Genomic DNA, 27,913 nt, shown 5'->3' with positions numbered 1-27,913 from the left:
GTGGCTAGTTAATGCAAGCTGAGAGGTTTTTTGAATGCTGAACGCCATTTTGTTGCACGTGCTGCTGCAAACTTTGCAGTGCAAAGCCAAGCCGGGGAGCCATCTTAAGTTGAGGCTGCATAGGCCTTGTGGTGCATGTGATTCAGATTCTATTCAGTTGAACCTCTGGTTATAAAGTTGGTTGGACAGTGTTCTCGAAGCTACCAGCATGAGTTTGACCAGACTGCAGGAGGACAGGAAGACTGGAGTGCCTGGAACAGGTGAGGCCGCAGGTCCCTTATTTTGGCTGCTGGTCCCTTATTTTCAAGGCTGCTGGTCCCTTATTTTCAAATCTGTAAGTTGACAGCTATGCCATAACTGTACACAAATGGTGGATTACAAAAACAAATAAACTCCTTATAATTTCAACAGTATACTGATGGAACTACATGCTAAGCAAAATATGTTGGCATTAAAATCACCTACATCTCCTGCCTTTCTCTGCCTCTATGAGATGTGTAATACAATAAAATACAGGTCATTATCACACTGCTATTTTTTCTTCTTGCTATGTGTGTAGTCCAGAGTAGCTTTTGTACGACTTGTAACACAGAGAGAAGACAAGAAATGGGTGCATTCAGTGTCAGCTTCTCTGCAACATGCAATTCCAGTTAGAGATGCTTCAAAAGAGATGTTATGGTGCAGCTGAGTCATAAGTTATAGTTTAATTGCACAGCTAAATTAAATCCCACTGCTATGTTCTCTAAACTTCCCTTTGAATCTTCCTCTAAGAGAAAACCACTCTACCCAAATGTACATATGTACTGAGCATTTTCTTTCTGTTATAGCTTTAACAAAACAATCCCAATGGGTATGATTAACATGGAAATAAAGATGCCCTTTAGGTACTGCAGTTGCAGAAGCTGCTGTATCTAGTAATATTTCAATGTTGCAATTAGAGCTGAACAACCAGGTGGGTCTACTGCCTAAGCACAAAATTCATGCTAGTAGTTTGGCTATCCATCATTTTCTTCTCCCCACTTTTTTTTTACTTCTGTATTAGATCTGAGTATGCAAATTAATATAGTGCCTGTTAAAAGGATAATTAATATGACTCTTAGACCTTAATCTGCCAGTATTGCTGCATGCTCCTGAAAGCTATGGGTTGTATTCTTCATATCACTAAGCAAATTGTTCCAACAGCAAAAGGATTTCTATTTTTGCAAAGGAACTTTATCCCCATCTCTCCCTCCCCCTCCCACCATGCACCCCTGAAATTTGTTCTATGGGTTCATCCAACCCTCTGGAGCAGGGCGTGTACAGGGGGGAAGAGTCTTCTTAGGCTAACACAATTATTTTGTTGAATCCCAAAGCTGGTTCCTCTTTTCCTTCTAAAAATCAGGAAAAACTGGCTCAGCTCTCTTCTGAGCCATTGCTGCAATCAAAGTACCCATAAACCACCAAACACTTGTCACTCACCATTGCCTCCCATCAAAGTGCTTCCCTTTCCGCAGGCCATCAAACAAGGGGAGGGAGGAGAAGGACTGACTACTTTAGCAGCCAAGAAAACAACTGAATATATATATATATATATATATATATATATATATATATGTGCAGGTTTTGGTGTCTTCGGGTGTCTTCCCGTGTAAGAGTTGGGGTGTCTAGGCGACGTTTCGACGAGGTCTCACTCGTCATCTTCAGGCTGGTGCTTTCGGCTTCTTGTTACTGGAACAGAGCAGGATCTCAGTGTTTGAGTTCCTATAAATACTGTTGAGGGGGTGTGGTGTATAGCCTCCAACGTTCTGGGCAGAGAGGAAGTTCCCAGGTTAGTGTGCCTTTTCTTCTTTTGTTCCTTAATTACTTGAGGGATATCTTGAGTGATTTCTTGAGTGATATTCTGAGTACCACTTAGGTGGGTCATTAGGTGTGGATTAGTTGCTAAAGCTTTCGTGTCTTGACCTCTTGAGCTTGTGAAGAGTTTTTCTGAGAAGATGGCTGTACTGCACTTAGTTGTGCTCTGGCTTGGCTTCGTGTATAGGGGCGAGCTGTGGTTTTGTGCCCTGTGCCAGCCAGATCTGTGTAGGGATTGCAGGGGGGTGCAGCATCCGGAGGTGCCACTATGGTTTGGCTACTGGATGGTGTCTGTAATTTATCTGTGGAGAGGGTCTGGGTTTGGGTCTGGTGTGGTTGATTGGTGATGGCGTTCTGTGTGCCTCTGGTTCTGGTGTCGGTTTTTGTGGGGAGGGCTAATTTCCAGATGTCTGGCAGGCGGGACGTGTCGTCACGCTTGTTCATGTTGTGAGGGTGTTTCTCTATCTCGATGGCTTCCATGATTATTCTCTTGTGGTGATGTTCCATGTTAAAGAGCAATTTGGAATCTGCAAAATTAATTTCGTGTCCTGTTTCTTTCATGTGTTGGAAAAGAGAGGAAGTTTTTTCTTCTTTTTTGACGGCATTCTTGTGTTCTGCGATACGTGCATTTATTCGTCTGTTTGTTTGTCCAATGTACGTGGCTGGGCAGACTTTGCAGGGTATTTCATAGACCCCTTGGTTTTCCAACTGGATTTTATCTTTGGGGTTTCTGAGGATATTGGCTATTTTTTGGTTGGTGCAAAAGGCTGTTTTGATATTGTGTTTATGGAGGATTTTGCTAATTTTATCTGTAGTGCCCTTGATATAAGGAAGGAGGGCCATGCCATTGTTTTCTTCTGTGTCTTGGTTTTTGGGGGGTGTTTCTTTTTGGATTAGCTTCGTAACCCTGTTTTGCTGGTATCCATTGGCGATTAACACATTTGAGAGATTCTGTAACTCAGTTGTCAAGTGGTCTTTGTCAGCCAGGCGTTTGGTTCTGGAGATGAGAGTCTTGGCTACGGAGTTTATTTGTGCAGGGTGGTGGTGTGATTGTGCATGTAAGTAGCGGTTGGTGTGTGTTTTTTTCCGGTAGATAGTGTGTCCTAGGGAGCCATCAGGTTTTTTGTAGATTAGGACGTCAAGGAAGGGAAGTTGGTTGTTGGCTTCTGTTTCCATAGTGAATTGTATTTTGGGGTGTAGGCTGTTGAGATGTGTGAGGAAGCTATCTAGTTTTTCTTTCCCGTGTGGCCAAATTACAAAGGTGTCGTCAACATATCTGAGCCAAAGTTTGGGTTTGTGTTCTGACTTGTCTAAAGCATTGGTTTCAAAGTGTTCCATGTACAAATTTGCGATGACCGGTGAGAGGGGTGATCCCATAGGTGCTCCTTCTATCTGTTTGTATCTTTGTCCATTGTATCTTTGTCCATATATATATATATATAAAGTTAAACTCAGAAAGAGGCATGAACAGTGCCGGATTTATGTATAAGCTAAACAAGCTATAGCTTAGGGCCCCACTCTCTTCGGGGGGGCCCAAAAATGTAAAGGGGAAAAAACTGGATGTACATTTCCAAAATATGAGATAAAAAACAAATAGAATAAAACCTATAAGCAGCAACTGTGGCAAATGTCTTCAGATACCTATTAGGTCCATAAATGACCATATAGCATATATTCAACACAAAAAACAGTAACAATTTGTTGTTGACAAAGGACAGCTGGACATATAAAGGGCCCCATTACCTTCAGTAGCTTAGGGCCTCATCAAATCTAAATCCGGCCCTGGGGATGAAAGATTACCAGTATATACTTACACATACATACATAGATTACCAAGTTTTTTCGCTGCTAGATACAATTTAAAAACACACACACATGAAAACGTGCTACAATCCACTCCCCCCCCCCCTTGGCACAAATTATTCACACACAGAAAAGTAGACACACATACACAAATGACATACATATTTCTGTACAAATAAAAGGAGAAATAATACAGATGGCTCTTTGAAAGGTAGTTATCATTTTTAAAATGTCATTTCCCTGGTTTTATACAAACATCCTGAGTTCAGATGATACCTATGATTATGTTAGCAATTTGAACTGCAAACATTTTACAAGGTTATTATTTTATGAATACCAATGCCCCCATTCTTGGGTACCAATGAAATTATAACTACAAATGTTAAGTATTGGATACTTTCTTATGTTTGCATCATTTCAAGGCACCTTTCTTGAATAAAAATGTTCCTTTGAAGGTCTTTGCAGGATAGTGGCTGATAAAACACCATATGTTAGTGTTGAAGAAATTGTGAAAAAAGTTTTGATTGGATCAACACAACTGCAACATCCCTGCTTCTATTGCTCTAAGGATATAAAAGTAGAAAACCTGACCATCAAACGGGGTGAGAAGATCATATTCAACTCTGTGGAAGTCAGCAATGGGATATTGACTGTACACTGTAGATTAATGAGGGATGGCCAACTCCATGCCTTTGTATTGCCAATTTCACAAGAAGGTGATTTCTATGAATGGGAAGATGACCAGACTTATACCCTGAAAGAGATTGCCAAATGGAAAATCCCAAAGAGCAGAAGTCGGAGAGTGACATTTACTCATATCTGCAAAGCTAGGAACTCTACCAACTTGCTTCCTGTGGATTTTGATGGCTGCATTGTTCTGACACCAATATATGAAGTACAAGCAGTGATGAAATGTAAGTTAATTACTGTCTTTGTCAACCATCTCGGCCTGATTAACAACATACTCGAAAGTGAAACTTCAAGATTTACAGATCAGTTTCAGATGTAGTTTGCAGTTCCCCCAAAATATGATGAGAACTGTAGAGTGCTGGAAATTGGAGCTTTGTAGGGGATAAACCACTGCTCCCAGGAAATGTGCTTTAAAGCTATGGTGTGTATACAGTATACAGCTTCTGAATTTACCATATCAGAATTTACTGTGTGTTTGCAGCTGTTTGCATTCTCATTTAATTTGCATGGACCATTCAATGTTACCTTCAAAGAGCATCAGTCTTGATGCTTCTGCCCTGTAAATACCTGATATCGGGATAGTCCAATAACTTGGGGGAAATTAGGTTGCAAATTCTTCACTCAAGGTCTCAGACAATTTGTTTTGGTGTTTTTAGGTGGGTGGATCAATCATTACTTCCTGCTACTTCCCTTAAAGTGCTTTTGTTTCTTTTCTGGCTATGTTCTTAACTATTTCTGGTGCTCTCCTGAATGGAAGAGCATAACCCTCAGATTTGCACAAAACCAGAAAACTGCACAAGTAAACCACATTTTAAAATTCTGCACCACGTATTGCAGAGCAATCTGAAAAGTTTGTATTGAGAATTTACAATTGCTTTCATTTATTTTCCAGCCATGTTCTTAACTATTTCAGGTGTGCTCCTGAATGGGGGAGCTTAGCCTTATATATCTTTTGACTCCTTGGATTTGCACAAAACTGGAAAACTGCAAAAGTTTGTCCTGAGAATGAAAAACTAGATGTCAGGGAGAAGAGTTCTAACCTAGTCTTCCTCCTGATAGACCTAAAACAATTTGAATAAATGACGGTTTTATGGCTTACTTTGATCCATTGTTCATGGGGGGGGGGAGCAGTGATGTGAAAATCCCTCCCACCTTCTTTTTCTTAACCCAATGGGGACAAGTCCTTTTTGAACATGTAACAAAGGTCTATTTTTATTTTAAAAAATTAAATGTCTGAAGCAGATATAAGTAGGGTCTTTAAAAAAAAATCTCAGGCGTTCTATGGATCTTTTAAAGTGACTTTCTTATGCTCTCAGAAAAGATTCTCTCATTCTCCTTGGTACTCATTCTTTTATAGTTCCCTCTGTGTAGCTTTTCCCCACCCTCCTTTGCCCTTTTCTATGTTTAACCTTGAGCTTTGGTGCTAAGAGTTTTCTTTTAGATATTTTCTTATAGACAAATTCATGGAGCCTGTCAATGCCTACCTTCACTGTCAGAGGCATTGTGCCTCTTGATAACAATTGCTGGGAGTCACAGGTAGACAGAGTGATACTGTGCTCATATCCGGCTTGCAAGTTCCCTGCAAGTATCTGGTCAGTATCCTGTGAGAACAGGATGCTAGAACAGATGGGCCACTACCCTGGTCCAGAAGGCTGTTCTTATGTATTGGTGGGGATCATAAGAGCCACAGTTCTCAAAATAATATGGAAACATAGAGGGTGGATGTGGAGTTGTAAATAAAGGTGCACAGGAAGAAAAGGGAGAACCTATTATGTAGAGAAAATATATAGGAAAACTTGTTCCTGTATTATTCCTGAAAGGTGCTGTCATGTAGGCTGAATAACTGCTGTGTGCCTCACTTGCTTCCTTTAAGGCACCAAGTTCAGGTGACGTTGAACATGTGGCTATTGAAGGACATCCTGACATCATTCTATTAGGCATTTCTCCATTCCATGCTGCAGGCTTCACTGTCCTGGTCCACATATAATACTAAGTCAATTCCTGCATTCATGCAATGCAGGGTGACCCTTGGGGGTACCTTCCAATTCTATGATTCTATGAAACATATGGACTACTAGAGAGGAGGCCATGAGCTCTTTGCTGCTCCCCACTCCTCAGTCATTCTGCTGCTGTGCTCTGATAAGCCAAGCCAAGCCAAGCCAAGCCATGTTTTGACTTAGCATATTACCTAAACCTGGGCTCATGGTTTTGCTTCCTCCAGACTAGGGGTGGATAAATCTAAATTTTGGGTTCTCTCATTTTTTTTTTTCATTTTTCCAGTCTTAAGTTCAGTTCTCCATATTACCATATCTGTTTGCAATTTTCTTTTTTTCTTTTAAGTTCCCATAAAAATGCATTGGCATTTTAGTGTGAATTTATAATAATATGCACATTTTGTATACACAGTATCACATTTTGCAAAGCAATGTTCCCAATATAATGCATTTCCCCATGCTATTTTTACTAATACATGTATATTTTTACACCTTAACTGCCTAGTGAACTATGCTCCGAAATTCAGAGAAGTAAGAATTTTGAAGGATGATTGTGTTTCAGTTCATGTTGTTTCAGAAAGTGCAAATAAAATGTGAATTGAATTGAACTTCTCTCCCTTCCTTACTCCAGACAAACCATGAGTTGTAACCAATGTTAAACCATGGTAGAGCCCTACCATTAGACAGAATGAGGTAGTGGCCTCAGATGGCAGATGTTGGAGGGCTGAAAGTGGCAATGAAGTGTTGGAGGACAGAGCTGTGAGTGCCACATGGCCTTGTATTCCCAGAGCTAGGCTGTTCAGGTCCTGCTTGCTGGAATCCCCAGGTCATCTGGTTGGCCACTATGAGAACAGGATACTGGACTAGATGGGCCATTGACCTGATCCAGCAGGCTTTTCTTATGCTCTTAGTGCTGCTCTCAGATGTGGTGGGAAACACTGTTCCATCCCATGTGTTGAAGTAAGATCCAGCTGTCTGTCTGGTTGGCTTTTAAATGTAGAATGTGGTGGTGGGGATGCCTCAGGCAACAAAAGGTCTCTGACTTGCATTCATCCTGATGTAGAACAGCTCCCATAAATTGTGTCTTTCCGAGTCAGGAAACCAGGCAGAGGAACCAAGACATTAACAGAACAGCAATATTCAGTTTGCCTACAACACAGTCTAGGCCATGGTGACTGAAAGACGTCAACAGGAAAGAGGCACACACACACATCCAGAGAGTTTCAGGAGGGGAAGGAAGTGGGTTTTTGAAAGACACTGGTTTGCTTCACAGAGCCCAAGGGTTTATAAATATGCAATTCTGGTTTTAGATCAAGGTTTTTATTCAGCTTTTCACCAAAGTTGAGAAGCAGGGCCTAGGCCTTAAATTTAAGTTTCAGCTATTTGTCAGATACAATAATATTGTTTCACAGCCCTGTGTCCTAACATACGCTTCGCTAGCTTTCCTATTTCCAATAATATCCATGTGTTTCACTGTGCATTCAACATAGAAATCGCAGAGAATATTTTCTAAACAACTTCTACAAGGTGCTGTTTAGAAGCAACTCACTTTCATGTGATAGCGATTTGCTTTCTGAACTGTGAAAAATGGATTCCCACATTTTCTTTGAAATACTATATATACGCATGAGATGGCTGTATCAGACATGGCACACATTCTGTAAATAAAACAGCTGCTGTTAAGAGGGACTAATCAATTTTTAGCTGCTATCCAGAGCAGCAATGCTACTTCTTCACATCAACCCAAGTGCAAAGCTTACAGAAAATGTGGATTTGCAATAACCATGCCAGTCTTGTAAGCCTCAGCAATGTTGCTTAGAGTGGGCTCACTCACTCAAACATCAGAGCTGAGAGAAGAGCTCCTCCAATTTCTCACCTGGCACAGAATCTCCTCTCTCTGGCTTTTCTAATGACTCATTACCTTCCCTTTGTCTTTGGTAAATGGCTGATCTCCCAGGTGATTTCCTGAATACAGGAAGCTGGTTTGGACTACTGTATTTTAATATTTTGTTGAAAGCCGACCAGAGTGGCTGAGGAAACCCAGCCAGATGGGCGGGGTATAAATAATAAATTATTATTATTGTTCTAACACCTATCAGACCCAGTGGCTCTTGCCCCCCAAACCCATGACCCTGGCTGCTGGAGCCTGCTTAAGGACTGCCTCCAGTATTGGGACTGGTCCCCACCCCACAAGACCATCTTGAGCAGTTTATCTCACCCAATTCAGCAGAAGCCTGCTTCTGTTTTGGCTGCTCCTCTGGTGCCTTTCCCACCAGTGCTGGCTGCTGCTCCACATGCACACATGCTCTCAGCTTTTCCTGCATGTTCTCACACACCTCCAGTTTTTCCTGTTGCAACCCTTTTTCTGGCACCTCCACAGGCGCTGATTCAGCAGGCACCAAACTTCAATTCCTCCTTCTCTCCCTCTCCCACAGGAGAGGGGCAAAATCAATCAGAAGCTCCTTGGTTCTAGGCAGCCCATCGCTACTGACTGCACCCCTTTGTAGTCTAAGCCCCTGAGCTGCCAGTCCACACTCTGAATCGCTTTGGCCACCCAGTGCCAGATTATCAAATAGGCAGAGTAGGCACCAGCCTTTTTAGGGCCCCAAGACAGCAGATCAAAATAATATTGATTTGATCTTGAAAGAAAATTACAATCAAGCTTTCTAGTGTTAACCCACTAGAACACATGCACGAGCCCCCCCAACCCTGAGATTTCGACTGCCTAGGGTTTAATCTGCCACAGGGTTTAATGTGGCACTGTACCCACCCCTTCCATATGGGTGCATAGGAGTCAACTCCTAGGGGACAAGGTCCCTTCTGCCCCCCTAAAATACTTGAGGCCCCCCTACGTTGATGGGCATTGTCACTCAAATGGGGGGGGGTGCTGTGTCATGTGATTGATTATGAAGGGGGGGAACCTGGCCCCCAATATTTAATGCAAGTTGGCACCTCTGTATTTGTGCCTCAAGGCCAGGCTCCTGGGTCATTCTTAACCCCTTGTAGCATCTCATCAGGCATGGCTCTCACTTCTCATGGAGTCACATTTTTCTCTCCAAATTTAAGGAGGCCTGTCATGTACACTGCTTGCAATTGCTTCTTTTCATTGAACCACTGGTTCTACTACTCCATCTGTCACTGGTTCTGCTGGAGCATCAACTTGGAACTGCTCCAGGAGTGTTGCTGTTTCTCCCTCCATTTTGACTCAAGCACACCTTGCTCTTGAGCCCTTCCTCCGGGAAGCACACATCTTACTCCTGAAACCAGTGTTGCAAAATGATAGCATTCTCATAAGTTTTGAGCTGAAATCATTAAAGGGATTATACAGTTAATACACTGAGAGCCTCCTGAAACTACTAGCGCATATGTAGAAGAAATTTGTATTTTTACATAGTAGACCTTTGCACAACAATATCAGTTAACCCATTTTTTTTTCTCTTTTCAGTTCAAAAAGAGACTGTTTACTTCCTTTCAGATTTAGATGTTGAAGTCAAAGACGTCACTGACTGTTACAATATTCACAGTTTCCTTCAGCCATTGTCCATGGAAGATATTTTGGAAAGGACGTGCAATGAATTTCCTATCGTTGTTGCGGTAATTGAAGGCTCTGTCAGAAATAAGCAATCGTATAGTATTTTGTGTCCTGGTAGAGAAATAGTCATTTACAAAAAGTGCCAGGCAACACGGATCTTAGCATCTGAGATCAAAGGCGATTCCTATAAAAGGCACTTTTTAATTCCTACCAGCTATAAAGGGAAGTTCAAAAGAAGACCACGGGAGTTTCCAACTGCCTATGACCTAGAAATAGCAAGGAGTGTGAAGGAGAAGCTTCATGTTGTAGCTACCAAAGCTTTTGAGTCACCTTATGAAGGGCTGTCTTCTGTTTCTATTGGAAACCAATTTTTAATTCCACAGTGCCAACTAAGTGAAGTTGTTGATCCGGGGAAGAAGAAAGTAGAGAATGCTTTGGCCTGTGAACAAATTCTATCACCAAACGAAACCCACAAGAGTATACTTCTTCCAATGTGCATGGAAGGGGGCTTTGTTGAACTTGTCCATGATAAGAAGCAGTATGAACTTCTGGAGCTTTGCAAATATTTCCGTCTTCCATTTAAAGTCAAAGTCTCCTTAAGGGATCTTTCCATCCAAGAGGATATTTTGGCTGGTATACCATGTCTGCAGCTTGAAGAAAAAATAACAGATTTGTACTTGTTAATCAGCACTTTCAGCAACCCCACAGAAATCTGGGAAGCTCCTGTGCATCGTTTAAATATGTCTTTCCAGTTGCTGAGCAAACATGCAGAAGATATTGTGTGTTTCCCAACAAAGTCTATTGTGGAAGAGATTACGGAAGAACAGTATTACATGATGAGAAAATATGGAAATCAAGCCACAAACCCACCTCCCAGACCTCCTAAAACCCATAAAGTTGAAGAGTCCAAGGCATATTTTCTCACTGTACCGACCCAAAGTGCTTGCAGTACACCAGGACCTAGAAAGGTAAGAAGAATGTTGTGTCTTTTACACATCCATAGCTAGATATTGGGCATAAAACAGTAACCCAGTTCCAATAATAATAATAATAATAATAATAATAATAATTCTTATTTTATTATTTATACCCCGTTCATCTGGCTGGATTTCCCCAACCACCCTGGGTGACTTACAGTATTACGTGGAACATCCAACAGAAGGCTATACCCCTTCATTCCTTGTTCCCTCCAGCCCAGGCTTACTCTCACAATCTGTAGCTAACCATTAGGTTTCACACAGAAAGAGGCTGATATTTTTGGACTGTTCACTTTTATGTCTAAAGCTCTATTTATTTTCATGACTAATATTTAAGGCTAATCTGCACTTCAGAAAAAATGAGGAGGAAGGCTAGGACATAACTCTTGCTTTTGATATGCTAGATTCCCAAAGACAGCATTAAATATAACACCAAATACATCATTGGCAGCCAGTGGTTCAGTGGTGAATTCTGAAGCACAGGAGCGCATTGTGACAGTCCCATAGTCGAAGGAGAATCTGTACCCATGCATGCAAGGAGAGTCCAAGAATGCAGGCAACTGTGTTAGTCAGTTATGCAATTCTGTGACAGTGTTGCCATTTAAACTGCTAATATATTTTACAAGGAAATAAGCATTTAGTTTTAAAAATATTTTTATTCCGTTTTCATAAAATGTACAGCACACAACCAACTCAGTAGCACTGGATACATTTTCTGATGTATTGTTACGAAGAAGAGTTTTGTCTCTCTCTTTATTTTTCTCCTTCTCTGAGCTTCATTCAGAAACTGTAGCTCTGTGAGACTTTTGATACCATCGGCCATGGTATCCTTCTAGAGCTGTCCAAGTTATGCCCATGTGGCACTTCTTTGGCGTGGTTCTGGTCCTTCTTGCATGGTTATTTCCAGAGGGTGATGCTTGGGGAGTGCTCTTCAGCCTTGTGGAGCCTTCAGTATGGGTTTCCTCAGGGTTTCATATTATCTCTCATGCTGTTTAACATCTGCAGAAAACTGCTAAGTGGGGTCATCCAGAGTTTTGGACTACGTCATCAGCAATATGCTGATAGCATATTGTACAGCTCTACTTCTATTGCAAATGTGGCAGTGGTTGTGCTGAACCCTTGTCTTGCCTCAGTGATGGACTGGATGAGAGCCAATAAAATGAAACTCGATCCTGATTCGACTAAGGAACTGTATAGTGACTGATTTTCTAGACCAGATGGATGAGAAGTTGCCTGCTCTTGATGGGGTTATACTTGCTCTGAATGAGCAGGTATTGCAGCTTGGGCATACTTCCAGATCCTTTGCTGTCAATTGAGGCTGAGGTGGTCTCAGTGGCATGGAGTGCCTTCCATTAGCTTTGGCTGGTGACCCAGATGCGCCTCTGTCTGTACAGGAATAGCCTGACCTCTGTCGTCTATGCTCTGGTAGACTCCAGGTTATATTACATGTATGAACCAGCCTGGACACTGCAATCATCAACTGAGGCCCTTCTTCATGTGCCTCCTCCATGAGAGATCTAGAAGGTGACAACATGAGAATGGGCCTTTTATGTGGTTGCTCACCCCAAGGAGGCTCACCTGGCACCTTCATTAAATATCTTTAGGTGCCAGGCAAGAACATTCCTCTTATCACAGGCCTTTGGCTAATTAGCCAATTTATGGCCTTTTAAATTGAGATGGGGGCTATTGTTTGTTACTATGGTATGTATTTTTGTGCTGCAATCTGCCCTGTGATCTTTGGGTGAAGGGTGGTATAGAAATCTATTAAATAAAATGAAATGAAATGAAATAAATATGGTTAAGGAAGGGTGCTGTGTTCACATGTAGTACCAAGCTATAGGTAAAACAAACCATGGCTCACAAGTCAACAACAAACCATAGCTTCAGCATGTAGTTTGTTGGAAGAAGGCAAGCAATAGATAATGCTATAATGTTCACAATGTTATATGTGAACCAGGTCTAAGGCTTTTTAATTTTTGAAAATAATAATAAGCACAGGATGGGGAGAATCTTCATGGGGAACTCTAAGCTTAATAGTAGCACAGGGAGAGGTTTTCATGGGAATGGAGATGGAGAGGGAAGGTTTAAACTTACTTTCTCCATGTGCTGTAGACCATATAAAAATCAGGAAGGGTGTCCACAAACAAGCTATTAGATTTCTAAGAAGCCTGACATAGTTGTTAATGATACATTTAGTGTCACATCCAGTTTGACCCTTAGTACACAGAGTTTCTGACATCACAACCACCACCACCACCTTTAAAAATGGAAAGTCCCAATATAACTGTATCACGCAATTATTTTGAATAGGTAGATTCAGGCCCAAAATTCACAAAAGTAAGAATAAAATATAGCTTTGTGCCATTGTAAATGGTGGGTGAGTAGCTTAACAGGGTTAATTTGCAGAAATGTGAATGGAGTACTTCCATTTTACTTGTGTACAATGAAAAACAATAATCAAAACATTAATCTTTTATATTCAAATGAAGCTTGTCTCGACCCCATGGTATGATTTGCATGTGGTCTTTCAACAAAGATAAATCAGAACCGTAGCAGGAGTGCAATGTTTTCCTTGAGTGTAAATGAAGCAATTAAAGTTTGCTTTGACACAACAAAAGAGTTCACTGACAGTGACATTATTCTGAAATTCAACATGTTTACCAGCAGTGAAGCTGAGTGCTCCATAAATCCCCTCCTTACATATCTATTTGCTTTAGTATCTGTATATTCGGGGGGGGGGGAGGCTGCTTTCAAAAACCATGCATCAATTTCATTAATATTTAAGTTTGTTTACATCCTCTCTCTAAAGCAAGAAATACAGTACATACTTCAGTGTTCATAGGCAACCTTCTATATTGCAATTAAAAAAATGGAACACATTGTTTCATCTCATTTTCAATGCCTATGAAGAAAATCTCCACGAGTCAGTAACTACCCAGTGTCAATATAAACTCTTAATCCAGATGCTAGGAGCATACTCAACCCATGTCAGGAACAACCAAAACTTGGACTAGAAGTATCCTAGCCCATGCTTGAATGCTATTTGTGATGAGACACTTGAGGTCATAGAGGAGCAAAATTATATTTCTGGGGTTCAGTGTGAACCCCCTAAAATAAACCTGCAAATCAGCAGCCCATAGGTTCTTCTGATATCTCCTTGTTTTAAATAGGTCTGGGTTGTCTGCTCAATAGTCAGATTCTAGCCTTCCCTGTGTCATTTCCTAAACTTGCTGCAATTCTTTGCTTGATTCCTTCTTTCCTTGGTTGCCTTCTGCCTGCATTCTGGGTAGGCATCTATAGAGACCTGTGTGGCTGCATAGGGAACTTACAGATGAGCTGAGATTTAAGAACGGCAGGTATAAGAAAGGGGAAATCACAGCTTAGAATCAGTTCAGGCTTGCAAGAGAGTTAAAAATAATAATAAAGGTTTCTTCAGCTATGTTCAAAGCAAGAGAAAAACAACTAAGTAGTAGGTTCTCTGCACAGAGAAGAAAGAGAAATGCTTTTGGGTGACAACTCCTACTTTGCCTCTGCTTCACCCAAAAGGAAAACAGTACCCATCCTGGTGATAACTGAATAAATGATGCAAAGAGGGAGCTGCAGTCCCAAATTGGAATAGAGGTGGTAAAGGAGCACCTGGCTACTTTAAAGAATTCAAATCTCCAGGACCTGATGAGCTGCACCCAAGGGTACTAGAGGAGCTTGAGGATATAATCTCAGAGCCTCTGTCTATAATCTTTGAGAATTCGGAGAACAAGTAAAGTCCAGCAGACTGGAGGTGGCAAATGCAGTCCCCATCTTCCAAAAGGGAAAAGAAGAAGGCCCAGGTAATTAGCAACCAGTCTTGACATAAATACCAGGAAAGGTCCTAGAACATGGAGATATAGGTGGCAGTAGGGTTGATGAGATGCAAACACACCAGCAGAACCAATCTGGTGCTCCCGCTGGTGTTTTTGCACCACAGTGACCTTGCCATCTCCTCCTCCCTCCCCCTCTGCCTCTCATTAAGCAACAGTGATGCAACTGACCAGGGGTCAGGTGAGTGACGGCCTCTACCATGCCACCACCTACTGGTTTTTACTACTAATTTGTTTGGAAAGTGTATTCCCAGTTTCAATGAACATGAACCTAAAAGATAAAAACATTCCTTATCACCATGTAGTTATATGATCTTTTCACATCTATCCACTGTCCCTGCAAACCCTTGTATCCTTTCATCATCACCCTTTCCGCCATATAAGAAAAACTACAGTAGCAAACCAACAGCTGAAAGGCAGTCTTCTCTTAACAGATGTGATGGCTTCCAGAGTACCATTCCATCATCCCCCTGAATTGTGAGAGTTCCAAAGAATTCAGCAGAGCCATATTATCTTTCTTTCTCTCCCCCCCCCTCTCTTTTAATCTTAAAAGAGATTGGGTTGTCAATGGGTTTATACAGAGGTGTCACAACTCTGCGCAGCGAAGGGCGCATTATTCTTACTTTAAAGCACACATCTAACATCTATTAGCCAAAGCGAGAGTTTAACTTGCACACAGAAGAAAGAAAAGATTCCCCTATGAGTTATTTTGAGAAGCTAAGTGGGAATTAAGTGGCGCCTCTGCCTTATGGCAACTGTCTTCACAGAGCTGAATCTGACTTTAAATGAGTCTATAGAAACTGCTAAAATCACAGCTGGTATGTGAAATAAGGCTGAACAAAATGTGAGTGCCAGTCTGCGACAAAGCAATGCCACTAAGATGCTAATAAAAAGCTCCCATTGAAATAATTACTCCATGATTTTTACATACAAACGACGTGACAAAGTGTAACTCCACTAGCTGGAGCACATGGAGTTTTGTTTGTTCATACTAAGTGTCCCTGTTGAAGCTACCAGGGGAAATGACTACAGCTGTTATTGTCTGATGAAGGTAGTAAAAACAGTAACAGTATTGTGCAGTTATCTACAAAATAGGGCATTGAAAGTGGATTGGGGGAACAAGGATTCAAAACATTGAATGTACTGGTGCTTTATTTCAATTTGTCCACACTATATTTCATATTAAAGGAAAACAGTCATGCATGTCCTGGATTTCAATGCTTCTAGCTTTAAACATACACTGTAAGTGTGAGATAATGAAGACCAAAATTGTTGAACTGCTGGTATGGTTGCTGTGCTATTGTTATGGGGTTTGCTATCAAATTTCTGTGAACACAACTATCATATTGTGGGTATGCCTTAACTTGCAAGACCTGCCCAGAGTTGTGGGCTTGATAAAGGCATGTTAATAGCTCAAAATATTCAGGTGATATTTTTATGGTTGTTAGCTTATGGGATTATTTTGAAAAGGAGGAGGGACTAAGGGGTGCATGCCCCTCTTTTCAGTTATGATCACCTAATATCTGGGACATTTGAATGGTATGGCTAAAAATCCTCATCATCCAATCCAGTAAAATTGTTTCCCATTTTTGTTTTTTTAATGTTGATGGTTCTTACTATTTTGTTATGAATCATGTAGCATTTACAGTTTTAATTAGAGTCACACAAATTGTTAATCAGTTCTGGGCCAGAAGGCCAGAGTTGAATGGCTTTTCAATATGTACATTCACATAGCACAGATACTCCATTTAAAACCAGCCCCTCTGTGTCTGAGCAGTCAAGGAAGCAACTACCTCTGAAGTCAGATCCAACTGTAATGAGTCCTTGGATTGAGAGCGAAGTTAGTTAATGTCAAATCCATGATGAATTAAGGTTTTTCACTTATGACTCTACAAAAGAATACCACTTGCACATTATTTGTCAATAACTTAACACCTTGCTATTTTCTTTTGTCACAAATTTCTGGGTTCCATTCTTAATAGGTTTGAATACAGTCTCTCTTTTCCACTGCTCATTTTTCTAGAGATGATGAAGTCGGACATTTTACAGTGAGAGCAGATGGCCTAAAATAGAAGATATTTCTGAATTCTGAAGAGCAGGGATGGGCAGATCAATTGCTACCTAAGCCATGTAATGTGAATATATCCATTCATAAGGCCCTTCCATCCTTCTTCCACATTAATCTCTGATTCCCCCCCCCAACAAAAAAATACAAATTTTCATTTATTTAAGTTTTACTTTTATACTGCCTATCCAACAGCATGTCAAATTCAAAAACATCATGCAATGTTTGCCAACAAAATAATAAAATGATTGTTCCTAACAATATAAATCTTTTAAAACAGTATTTTGAAACAAATACAGTGAAACCTTAGTTTTTGAAGGTAATCCATTCCGGAAGACCATTCGACTTCTGAAACGTTCAAAAACTGAAAACTCAATAACCAACAGCTAGGCCTCAGGATCTTGCACTCAGCGGAAGCTGTGTGGCATGTTTGACTTCCTAGGTGTGTTCGAAAACCGAAACATTTACTTCCGGGTTTAAGGCACTCGAAAACCAAAATGTTCATCAATGTAGGGGCCAGGCGAGCCTCTCTGGGGAAGCCATACATACAACATTAAATATAGAAAACAACAACAACAAGAAAAACAGAATACCCACAGCAGCAGCATTTAACCAGAATGATGTTTTTAAGGGGTAGTTATCTCAAGCCCATCATTTCTGCAAAGAGCAGTCTTGAATGAGCAAAGATGTCAGATGAGAGAAGCTACAGGTACCCAGGTGCTATCCTAGTGCCCATCATTTTCCCTTCACAGTGTATGCACAACACACCTCAGCTGCTGTCCGGAGCTTGGACAGCTCAACCCTGCTATTCTGTTACAAAGAGAACTGCAGAATGGAACGGAACTGAGCGGCAGTTATTATTTATTTATTCCACAATAGTCTACAATGAAGACAATTCAGTGAACCATAAAATAAACAAGGCAACTTTTTTTTTATGCCCACATCTGGAGTGAGATGAAATGAAGGGTGCTGTTTGATAAACCTGACCTATCCATCTCTTTATTCTTAGTCTTTAGTGCTCCTTTATTTTAAAGCTAACTCCTTTATTTTAAAGCTATAATAGGGTTGCTATGTCCAAGAGGAGAACAAAACAGAGGGCAGCCCAAGCTGGGAAAAGAGGTGCACAGGTGTGCGGGGCTGCCACTGTGCCCACACACCTCTTTCTCTGGTTCAGGATGGCAATGACCACGGCATGGAGAGCAGCCTGAGCCCAAGCCACTGCCAGCCCAAGCAGAGGTGGGACTCCAGCTCCTACCTGTTCTCTGCTGCAACAGCCTTCCTCCGCTGCAGCACCTCCACTTCTGGGGCACAGCACCCTCATGAACATGCACATGCCCCCCAAAACCACCTAGCCCCCCCCAAAAACAACCCAAACCTGGACATTTCCTTTAAAATATTAAAATCCGGCTGGATGGGCATGTTGGGGCCCCCCCAAAAAAGTGGACATGTCCGGGTTTTACCAGATGTATGGCAACCCTAAGTTAGGTATAAGTAAACGTTGGCCTGCTTGTTCTTCCACAGTCCTCATTTAATTCTCCTTTGTTCTGACACTGGCATAGGTAGACAATCGCCCCCACCCCCAAGCAAAACTCCACAACTAACTGTAGTAGATAGAGGGAGTGTTGTGCCTAAGTGTTATAGTGTACACTTACTACTTCTTCCTCAGGAGCTCTCTTCTTAGTATTTTTGATATTTTTCAATAGTACACTCTTGTATCCCTTCCGGGCATCCTTTTAATTTAGCTATTCAAATTAACTCCTGGCTGTCAAATGTCTTGAGACTCACAGCTACATCAGTTAACATTATCTAAATGTTCATTTAAGCCTGTTTTAGTCACATTTGTTCTGTTATCAACTCTTTTTTACATCTGTTATTAATTCCCTACAGGAAACTCTCGGCTCTTTGATTTCACACCGGCAATTCTCTTACACCCAGCATCCTGGCAGCTAGAGCCTATCATGCCTCTGCTTCATTTGAAAAAGGGAACTTCAAAACTATTTAATGCCAATTTCTGGGCTATATTTAGTATCGGGGACATGTTCTGATGGGCTACCCTTAATGTAAAATAGGTGGAGAATATTGCCCTAAGAAAGGGCTGTTTAAGAGTTGGAATTAGAAAATGTCTGCCAACTGCAATGGAAAATGGACTTTGGAGAAAGTTTCTTTATATCAGATGGCTTCCTTGTTTGTGATATCTATTGGCTGATAACATTGCTCATGTCTGCTGCTGGCCAGCTTATTTTTCTGATTTCTTTTGTCAGGCAGTGCTGCTGGTTAATAGTCCAGAGTGGATGATGAAGGTTTCCTCCATGAGAGTTAATGGTTACAAAATAGCTGGATCGCTCCTGAGTGCTTTGAATGGGAGAGGCTAACAGAATTTGAACATAGATAATTTGACAGTTGACACACTTTCCTCCTGAGCTATATGTGCGTGAAGAAGCAGGCGTTTGGGAACAGAGCCCATGAGACTGGGTGGGGGGGGGTGGAGAGGGTGAGAGCTGAAGGCACCTGGGTTTGGAGGAGCGAGTATCTCTCTCTGCTGATCTGATGTGGGACAGTGGCCCTGCTGCCTGGCAGGAATATGCATGCTGTCAATTCACCTCCACCTATGCTCTGCTTGCATATTAGTAAAGAAACTAAACATTACAAGAACACTGTTAAGTCTCCGGTGCTCTCTCCTCTAAAGGATACCCAAATTAGCACTGCCACTGGAAGTTGGGGAAGTCCGGAGCATGTAACTATATTGTTGTAGACTTTTCAGGATCCACTGCTAAAAAACGCTGTGCCTGTTAATTGTGTAGATTTGATGGCACATTGCCTCTATTTTCAGAATGCAGATATCAGGGAACTATATGACTTCCAAATGGCATGAAAATTATCGCCTTGCTAGCTTATAGGAAAATCCCAGGGCCTCTTTTCAAGCAGTGAAATACTGCCTGGCACAGAAGTCAGAAGATCTTCTTTGAAACAGCAGGGGATTGTACAGATGTATAAATTGTAGTTTGGATGTTCCTTTAAAGCTAGATATAAAAGACTCCACTACAGCCCACCTTTTGGATAAAAGACTCTGCCTGTCAGAAATGCACAAGGGAGGTATTTAAAACAAAGAGGAATATATGTGTCCTAGTACTGGAAAGGAATTGTGCATTCAACAGGGGAAAATGACTGAACTAGTACAAGTAAGTATAACAGCAAAGAGCAAAGGGGAAAGATGTGTTATCTTGCTTCCTTTCAGGTAAAAAGAGAAATCTTTATGACTTATTTGTTGTGTCAGAATATAATCTGTGCTGGGTTGTGACATGATGATGGACCAGGGGCGGGGGGAGAGAACATACATAGATGGTGTCACACCTTTTGTGTGTGTATGTTATGTTTTGTATAATGAAACCTTGTGAAAAGAAAAAGCTGTGCACCATTCATTTCAACTATGGCTGGTGAGAAAAGCCATTTTGGTGGTTCAATGTAGAAGGGCTTTATTAACCATGAGAAGAAGGGGGTAACACTGCCCAGAACCTGTGAATATAAATGCCAATATACCCAAACAAGATGTGATCACAGCTGTATTACTGGTCACAGTGGGGTTGGAGACTGAGTACATTGAGTATATACCTGAAAGACTTCATACACTCAAAGCAACAGTGGCCTCATGCATACATAATGGGAAACCATTGTTTACAAGGCACCTTACTAACCCTAGCTCTTGTGTCTGCTACTCCTTACGTCTTCTCTTCTGGCGTTGCTATGAAGATACCAGACACTTCCATTTTGTTTCAGCTTATCTGAACCCTTTATTTTGAAGTTGGCTAGTTTTCACTAACTCTGGCCAGGTTTGGATATTGCAACTGTGGGTTTGGAGTGAGGATAACTTCAATAGATGTAATAAGGACTTGGCAAGTAGCCAAAACTAAGGTTCCAACTCATTCTCATTCCACTATGAAAGCCAGCACGCCTAGCGAAAGGACTTTCTATCACAGGCTTGGTTATTAAAGAGACAGGCCACATTCACTTACAGCAACAACTTGTGGTTAGTCTAATATAACATAAAGCTCCCAAATTCCTTGGAATTATGTGGCAGCTGATCTCTGTATCATACCACCTTCAGTGTTCTGAAATCTGCCTCCAGTCTGAGAGAGTTTAAGTGCTATGTCTCTCTGATCAGCTTTTCCCCCACCTTCCTATTCATGATTTGATTTGATTTTTTTTTTTAATTTAGAAAAGCAAATAGTAATTTCTTTCTGGCTTTGTAGTTTTACAAACTCAATCATCAAAATCTTCCATTAACATATTTATCACATCTATATTCCGGGAGAATGATGAAGGCTTTTCTAGAATTAAATTGATAAAATGTATATTGTTGCTAGTGACTTTTACTGCAACTTTCCTTTTCCTTCTGTAGAACCTGCTTTGGAGACTATTCTTCTCAAACTTTGTATACATATAGAGTTTGTTTAGTAAAAAAATAAAAACCTGGACTGTGCTGCCCAAAGCTAAATTTCCTTTATAGGAAGAATAAAATGGAAAGTAAATGCAAGCCAGTAAATTGCAAATTGCCAGTAAAAAAATCAGGATGCAGAATTTTACTGACACTATTAAAGCTTCCTTAGGGTATCCTCGGAGGCAGGCTTGCTCCACTCCACCCATTTTCTGTTTCTTCTTCACTCTCTCCTATCCTCATGCCCTGCCATCCTTCCCTTGTTGTTATGCCTACTACCTTTCTCTTCCTGTCTCTTTGTACCAAGGCAGTCCAACACATGACCCAAGAGCCACACGCAGCCCTCAAGGCCTTTTTGGCAGCCCTTGGCAACATTTGACACCCCCCCCCCCTCTGCAGCCCTCACACTGCCTTCCCAAAGCCTAAGTGAGACCCTGGACTTTGGGAAGGAGGCCTGAGGGCTCCAATGGGGTCCCCTAAGTGCCACAAAGCATAGCCTAATGCAGCTAGCACCTGTGGCATCATCTTCATTTTCTTTTCTATTTGTTGCTTTAGGTTGTCTTTTTTTAAAAAATAAAGACAGAGAGGCAAACATGTGAGAGAAGGAGAAAGACAGAGAGATTGCAACTAAAAAAGGAGAGAAAGTGGGTTACAGGTTAAAGCTGAAAGTGGATGCTGGGTTTGAAAAGGTTGATCTGACACCACCCAGGGAGTGCTTGTGACTTTGGACATTAAGATGTAAGCTTTATTTTTGAGTCTGGGGACATAGGCATTCTGCGATCATTTGATAGCCATGTTTTGTATGGACTGAGCCTATTTCCCTCCCTGTGAGTATCACAGGCAAGGAATATTGATGAAATTACTAATGGCTTTATGAGAACTGGCAGTTTCTTTTTGTGCCTCTGTAACTGTTGGGGAGTGAACACAATGCTAGAGTAATCTTACAATCTGTTGCTTTTGATGCTGCTGTGTGCTATTAATGGGTTATATAAAGTGAAATCAACTGAGGTCTACAATATTCTTGGATTATGCAGAGAGGGATGTGTGTGTGTTTATAGTTCTCATTCTAAAAAGTAACAATAATTTCCACTTAATGATTTTAATGGACCAGCTGGAATTAATATGTTGCTTAGCAAGGCATGGAAAGGATTTGGCAGGAGGAAATTCAGAGACTAAGAAATGGAGAGGAAAAAATGCTAACCCTGTATGTATTATTATTATATAGGCATTAGGAGAAGTGTCTGACCTGATTAGTTCCAGTTTCTCATCTCATAGGCCTCTGCTTACAGAGGCTGCCTGAAGGATTTACATATTTGCAGTATCACAACATAGTATTGCTTTGAATTTGGGGTTAGAGTCTTGACTCGGTTGGCCACAATGCAATACAGAACTAAGCATGCTTAACTTTTTTTTTGGATTGTATCCATTGCAAATCAGTGTAACAGCAGAAGAAAGTGATGCTGATCATATGCACTCAATTTTATACTTCAGTAGGGCTGTGTATTTGGATTTGGCCAAGATTAAAAATAAGGATATTTCACATTCATATCTGAAATTTAAATCATGCATTTGGCTTAGGTAGCATCTCTCTCTCTCTCTCTCTCTCTCTCTCTCTCTCTCTCTCTCTTTCACACACACACACACACACACACACTCCATTTCAGCTAAATTTAATCATGATTGAGACTAAGGGCGGATCTACACTCATGGTTTATAATGTTAAAGAAGGATTAAGGAAGGATTTTCATAACTTAACAGACACATTAATACAGTGATACCTCAGGTTAAATACTTAATTCGTTCCAGAGGTCCGTACTTAACCTGAAACTGTTCTTAACCTGAAGCACCACTTTAGCTAATGGGGCCTCCTGCTGCTGCCGTGCCGCCGGAGCACGATTTCTGTTCTCATCCTGAAGCAAAGTACTTAACCCGAGGTAATATTTCTGGGTTAGTGGAGTCTGTAACCTGAAGCGTATGTAACCTGAGGTACCACTGTAATGCAGTATTAAAATGTGACACCAGAGGTTGCTACAGAGGACCCTGAAATAGGGAAACTGTGTTGTTACTGACAAAACAAGGTAGGAACATTTTTTGTTTATCAGTATGCCCTGTGACGTTTTAGAGCAATATATCTAATATAGTTCTAAGAACGTTTAAAAGGTCTGTGTAGATCCAGCCTAAGTCTTATTGAGATATGGGGATGAGGAGGAAATTCTGTTTGGTTGAAAAATTAATGCAAACCTACCTAATTTGCACATTCCCAAACAATAAGTGAATCATATTGCTGTCACATGGAGGGTGGATGCTCCACATGCTCCAGAGGCTAGACCCCAAATGAACAGATTCAAGTTACAAGAAAGGGGATTCTGACAAAACACCAGGAATAATTTTGTGATAGTAAGAGTGTTTGACAGTGCAACAGACTCCCTTAGGAGGTGGTGGACTCTTCTTCCTTGAAAGTGTTTAAGCAGAGGTTGGATGGCTATTTGTCATGTATACTTTAGTTGAGATTCCTGCATTGGAGGGGGTTGGATTAGATGACCCTCGGGGTCCCTCCCAACGTCTATGATTCTGTGATTCTATATTCAGACCAGTTTCTTTGAGAGACTATTGACCTTACTTGAAGAATGAGATGCTTCCAGGGGCCGGAGGGGGGGGGGACTTTGGCTGGATGTAACATCATCTAAAAGGAGAACACTCCCCAGAGCACCAGCCCTACACAATGCAGCTGGGGGAGGTTTGCGTAGGGCAGTGGTGGCGGCAGCCCACCCAGGCACCCACAACCCACCACTGGCTGCCCCTCCATACCGGGTGGGCACCCTATATGCTCCCTAACAGCGGTGGGGCTGGCTGAGCATAAAGAGACATTCTGCAGGGGGGGCGCAGCCCACTTCATACTGCACCAGGCAGGGCCCCCCCCCCCGCTCTAGTAACACTGGCGGGGCAGGCAGAGGGGGATCGCATGGTGGCAGTGGCGCAGCAGCCCCTGCCAGCACTCGCTGTCCCACTGCCCACCGTTCCAAGTACTGGGAGGGCACCCCCCCCAATGACAGTGGAGGTGCACAGTGGGAAGTGTGAGACAGTGGCACCGCCAGCTGCCTGCCAGCCACCCACCAGCCCTGTTCACCAGGGCTCCAGCAGGCGTTAAAGAGCTAAGGGAGGGTTAACTGTTTGTCTGTTTCAGCAGTGATATCAGGCTTTTTGTAAGGTCGCATATATTAGCCACACTTTAACTTTTCACAGTCAGAATTTGGAAGAAGAAGTGCGGCTTATATTCGGGCCAATACAGTACTCAGATTTAAAGCAATGGGAAATACACAGTCACAAGTATCTGAGTGTCTGCTGTAAACTGATTCAGAAGGAGCGTAAAAGGCCTGCAGCTACATTAGCCCTGCTAGATGCTGTTGGACTACAATGCCCAGCAGCCTCAGCCAACATGACCAAATGTCAGGGATGGTGGGAATTGTAGTTCAGCATCTGCTAAGTCATGTGTTAACCACATTTGGCATGCATTCTCATAATCCAGGGGTAGCAAATCTTTTTTGGCCCAGTGGGCCAGATTTTTATCTCATCCTATCCCTGTGCACCAACTTTGAAAGGTGTTGTTGTTGTTGTTGTTGTTGTTGTTGTTATTTATTAAATTTCTATACTGCCCTTCGAGGATCACAGGACGGTTTACAATATACAAACACAAAAATATATCACGTAATAGCAAACAAATGTTGGAATCACATTTCATTATTTCATTCTTTCCTGTTGGCTCCCCTGCTGTCCCCCCACCCAATGTTACATACAAGGTATCAGAATAAAGCTTTGTTGTTGTTTTTTAGAATGGAAATTATTACAGAGTTTTGAAACACGGAAAAAGGAAATAAGAGCAAATAATACTTCCAGTGTAATGATATGGAAAGGGGGAAATGAATGGGCATCTCATGTGAGTAACAGTTTGTGAAACTTCCCACAGGAGAAATGTCCAATTCCTCTACTCACTTTTGCTTTCTGTTTGGGGTCTTCACACTGTAAAAAGGTAAAGGGACCCCTGACCCTTAAGTCCAGTCACGAACGACTCTGGGGTTGCGGCACTCATCTCGCTCTATAGGCCGAGGGAGCCGGCATTTGTCCGCAGACAGCTTCCGGGTCATGTGGCCAACATGACTAAGCTGCTTCTGGTGAACCAGAGCCACACACAGAAACACCGTTTACCTTCCCGCCAGAGTGGTACCTATTTATCTACTTGCACGTTGACGTGCTTTCAAACTGCTAGGTTGGCAGGAGCAGGGACCAAGCAACAGGAGCTCACCCCGCTGCAAGGATTCGAACCGCTGACCTTCTGATCGGCAAGCCCTAGGCACAGTGGTTTAGACCAAAGCTGTTAACACTTGTGCTATCAATGGTGGAACTTCCTAGCAATAATGTGATCTGGCTTATGAAGGGCAATGATGAGTGTAGCTCTGCTATATTTCAGCTCTCAAGTGTATGCTTTAAAAAAGTGTTTTCTCTCACACACAAAGCCTAGTCTCTCAGCTGCTTATTTTTATAAGATTTCCATAAGGATACTGCATATATTACACAGTGAAATCAAGCAGAATATTCAGTGATTTCTAAGAATTAAGTGTTTTGATGTTTCTAGATTAAAAATTACAAACAGTGTAGTTCAACTATATATCTTTTCAATTGGACTAATCAGTGCCAGAAGGGTGGAAATGAAAATGGTAGAGCATTTATATAAATTTAATGCTTTTGCACTTAACATAATATTGTTTTTTTTTAAATTGCTGCAGCCAGCTCTTCCTTTTGCTTCCCACCACCCTTTTCTTTTTAGAGTTTCATGTTAGAACATATGATCCATATAACTCAGGGCCAAACTAAATGTGTAGCTCAGCACTTAAATGAAGTGTGTGTGTGTGTGTGTGTGTGTGTGTGTGTTACAAATAGCCCATAATATCTGGATCAAGATCTTGCAATTCACTTGTGGTTTTGCAAACAACTTGTCCATGAAACCACAACATGGTTTAAAATAAATTCCAGGTCACCACAGCTGAAGGTGGCAAAGGAGCAGGCTGGTTGCTCCTTCCTAGAACATCAGGAATAACTTTCAGGCAATAAGAGCTGTTCAGTGGTGGAACAGACTCCCAGGAGAGGTGATGGACTCTCCTTCCTTGGAGACTTTTAAGCAGAGGTTGGGTGGCCACCTGTCATGTACGATCTAGTTGGGATTCCTGCATTGTAAGGGGTTGTACTAGATGATCCTCAGGATCCCTTTCAATTCTTCAGTTCTGTGATTCTATATGATTCTATTTCCTATGCTGCTATTATCTTTTACCAGTGCTGTGCTTAGAAGTATAGTGTGGTTAATGTGCGAAACATAGATACAGTGTTAACTAATATGGAGCTGGAATGTGCCCTTAGTACAGCAGGTGACACTATAATGGATAGAAACAGGCATTTCTGTTGAAGATACCCAAGTGATGCTTGCATTAAAATGAAGTGAGCCAGACATTTGATTATCTTAGCCAGTTAATCAGGGCCATTTCTCTTTATAAGTACAGCAAGGAAGAGAGCTTACAAAAATGTAAAACATGGTGCAGTTAAGTACCAGTCAGCCAGAAAAATGTGTAATAAAAAGTGTAAAACATGCTTCTGATTATCAGAGGAAACATACTCAAGAAGCTTGAGTGGTCCTACTTACCATTTGCTCCATGTGTTAGAAGAAGCAAAAGATATGCAATGTTAGATAGAAAAAGCCTCTGAACAGAGAGCTTGTTAAGTTTATTTTCTTGTACTTGTGCTATTAGAGACCTAAAAAGAATTCATAGTAACTTTATAGTTATCCATCAGTTTGCCGTGGTTGACAAGAAAGGAAGGAAAGTTTGTGCTCTCCTAAATTCTTAATACTGTATGCCAACAGATATTGTCAACTGAGTTTGCAGCATAAGATCACTTAACCCTCCCACACTAATAATAATAATATTAATAATAATAATAATAGCATTATTTATACCCCACTCATCTATTACTAGCATGAGAAGAAATAAGGCCTACTTGTGGGGATTAACTTCCATGTAAAAGTTCCAGAGCAGCCGTTATGTAGGGTATAGTATAGAGTGCTTCTCCAAAAACATGAAACATTTTTTTTCTATCTCCTTTTTATAATTTCCTAATTATTTGTTGGTTTGAAGTTTAGTGCTGCCCTCCTCTTTTAGTCATTCTTTCACAAAGGAGGAAGAAACAGTCTTTTGGTAATAGGAGCTCCATCCTATAGGGAATAATTTGGAAAACGACAAAAGCTGCACACATGGAGCTCCAATTCATACACAACCAAGTTTCCTCTTCCTCATCTATGAGCAGAACGCATAGGGACACTGCATTTCTCTAATCACATTATCTGTGTGTTGCTTATGGCATGGGTCTTCCAAAGCAGACATGGAGTTGCCCTCTCCTATAGCAATGAATTTTATTCAAATACAGGCTTTCTTTGTGGGCATCTCCATGTACACCCAACTTGGACAAAGTTGGATTAAGTATCCCTTTGCTAATCAGCTACTTTCCTTTTGATCATGTAATGTTTAAAATCCCTTTGATAACCACAGGGTAATATTCAGTTTCTCTGTGATATGCAGAACAGTTTCTTTGGAACAAGAAATGGACAGTTTTATATAACATCAAAACGAGCTCTGAAAAGTTTCATGTTAGGCAGAGAGCTAGAATGGAGAATTTGCGGAAAGAAACT

The 27,913-nt window shown here is 41.4% G+C and overlaps 1 protein-coding gene and 1 long non-coding RNA gene across 6 annotated transcripts in view; one reads left to right on the top strand and one right to left on the bottom strand.

The window, feature by feature from the left end:
• THEMIS (thymocyte selection associated) overlaps positions 1-27,913 on the top strand; it is a 61,867-nt gene that overhangs the window by 14,186 nt on the left and 19,768 nt on the right. Inside the window, exons 3-4 of the mRNA XM_083498003.1 lie at positions 4,092-4,550; positions 9,766-10,820. Coding sequence (XP_083354129.1) covers positions 4,092-4,550; positions 9,766-10,820 — 1,514 coding nt within the window. The remainder of the gene's footprint in view (positions 1-4,091; positions 4,551-9,765; positions 10,821-27,913) is intronic.
• Positions 1-27,913, bottom strand: part of LOC310704507 — a 61,578-nt gene that overhangs the window by 28,188 nt on the left and 5,477 nt on the right. The window lies entirely within an intron of this gene.

The sequence above is a fragment of the Podarcis liolepis genome, assembly GCF_965112155.1.
Source record: "Podarcis liolepis genome assembly, chromosome: 3".
NCBI classification, from domain to species: domain Eukaryota; kingdom Metazoa; phylum Chordata; class Lepidosauria; order Squamata; family Lacertidae; genus Podarcis; species Podarcis liolepis.
Note: the sequence above shows the minus strand (reverse complement) of the source record. Positions and strands in the feature narration are given on the sequence as shown.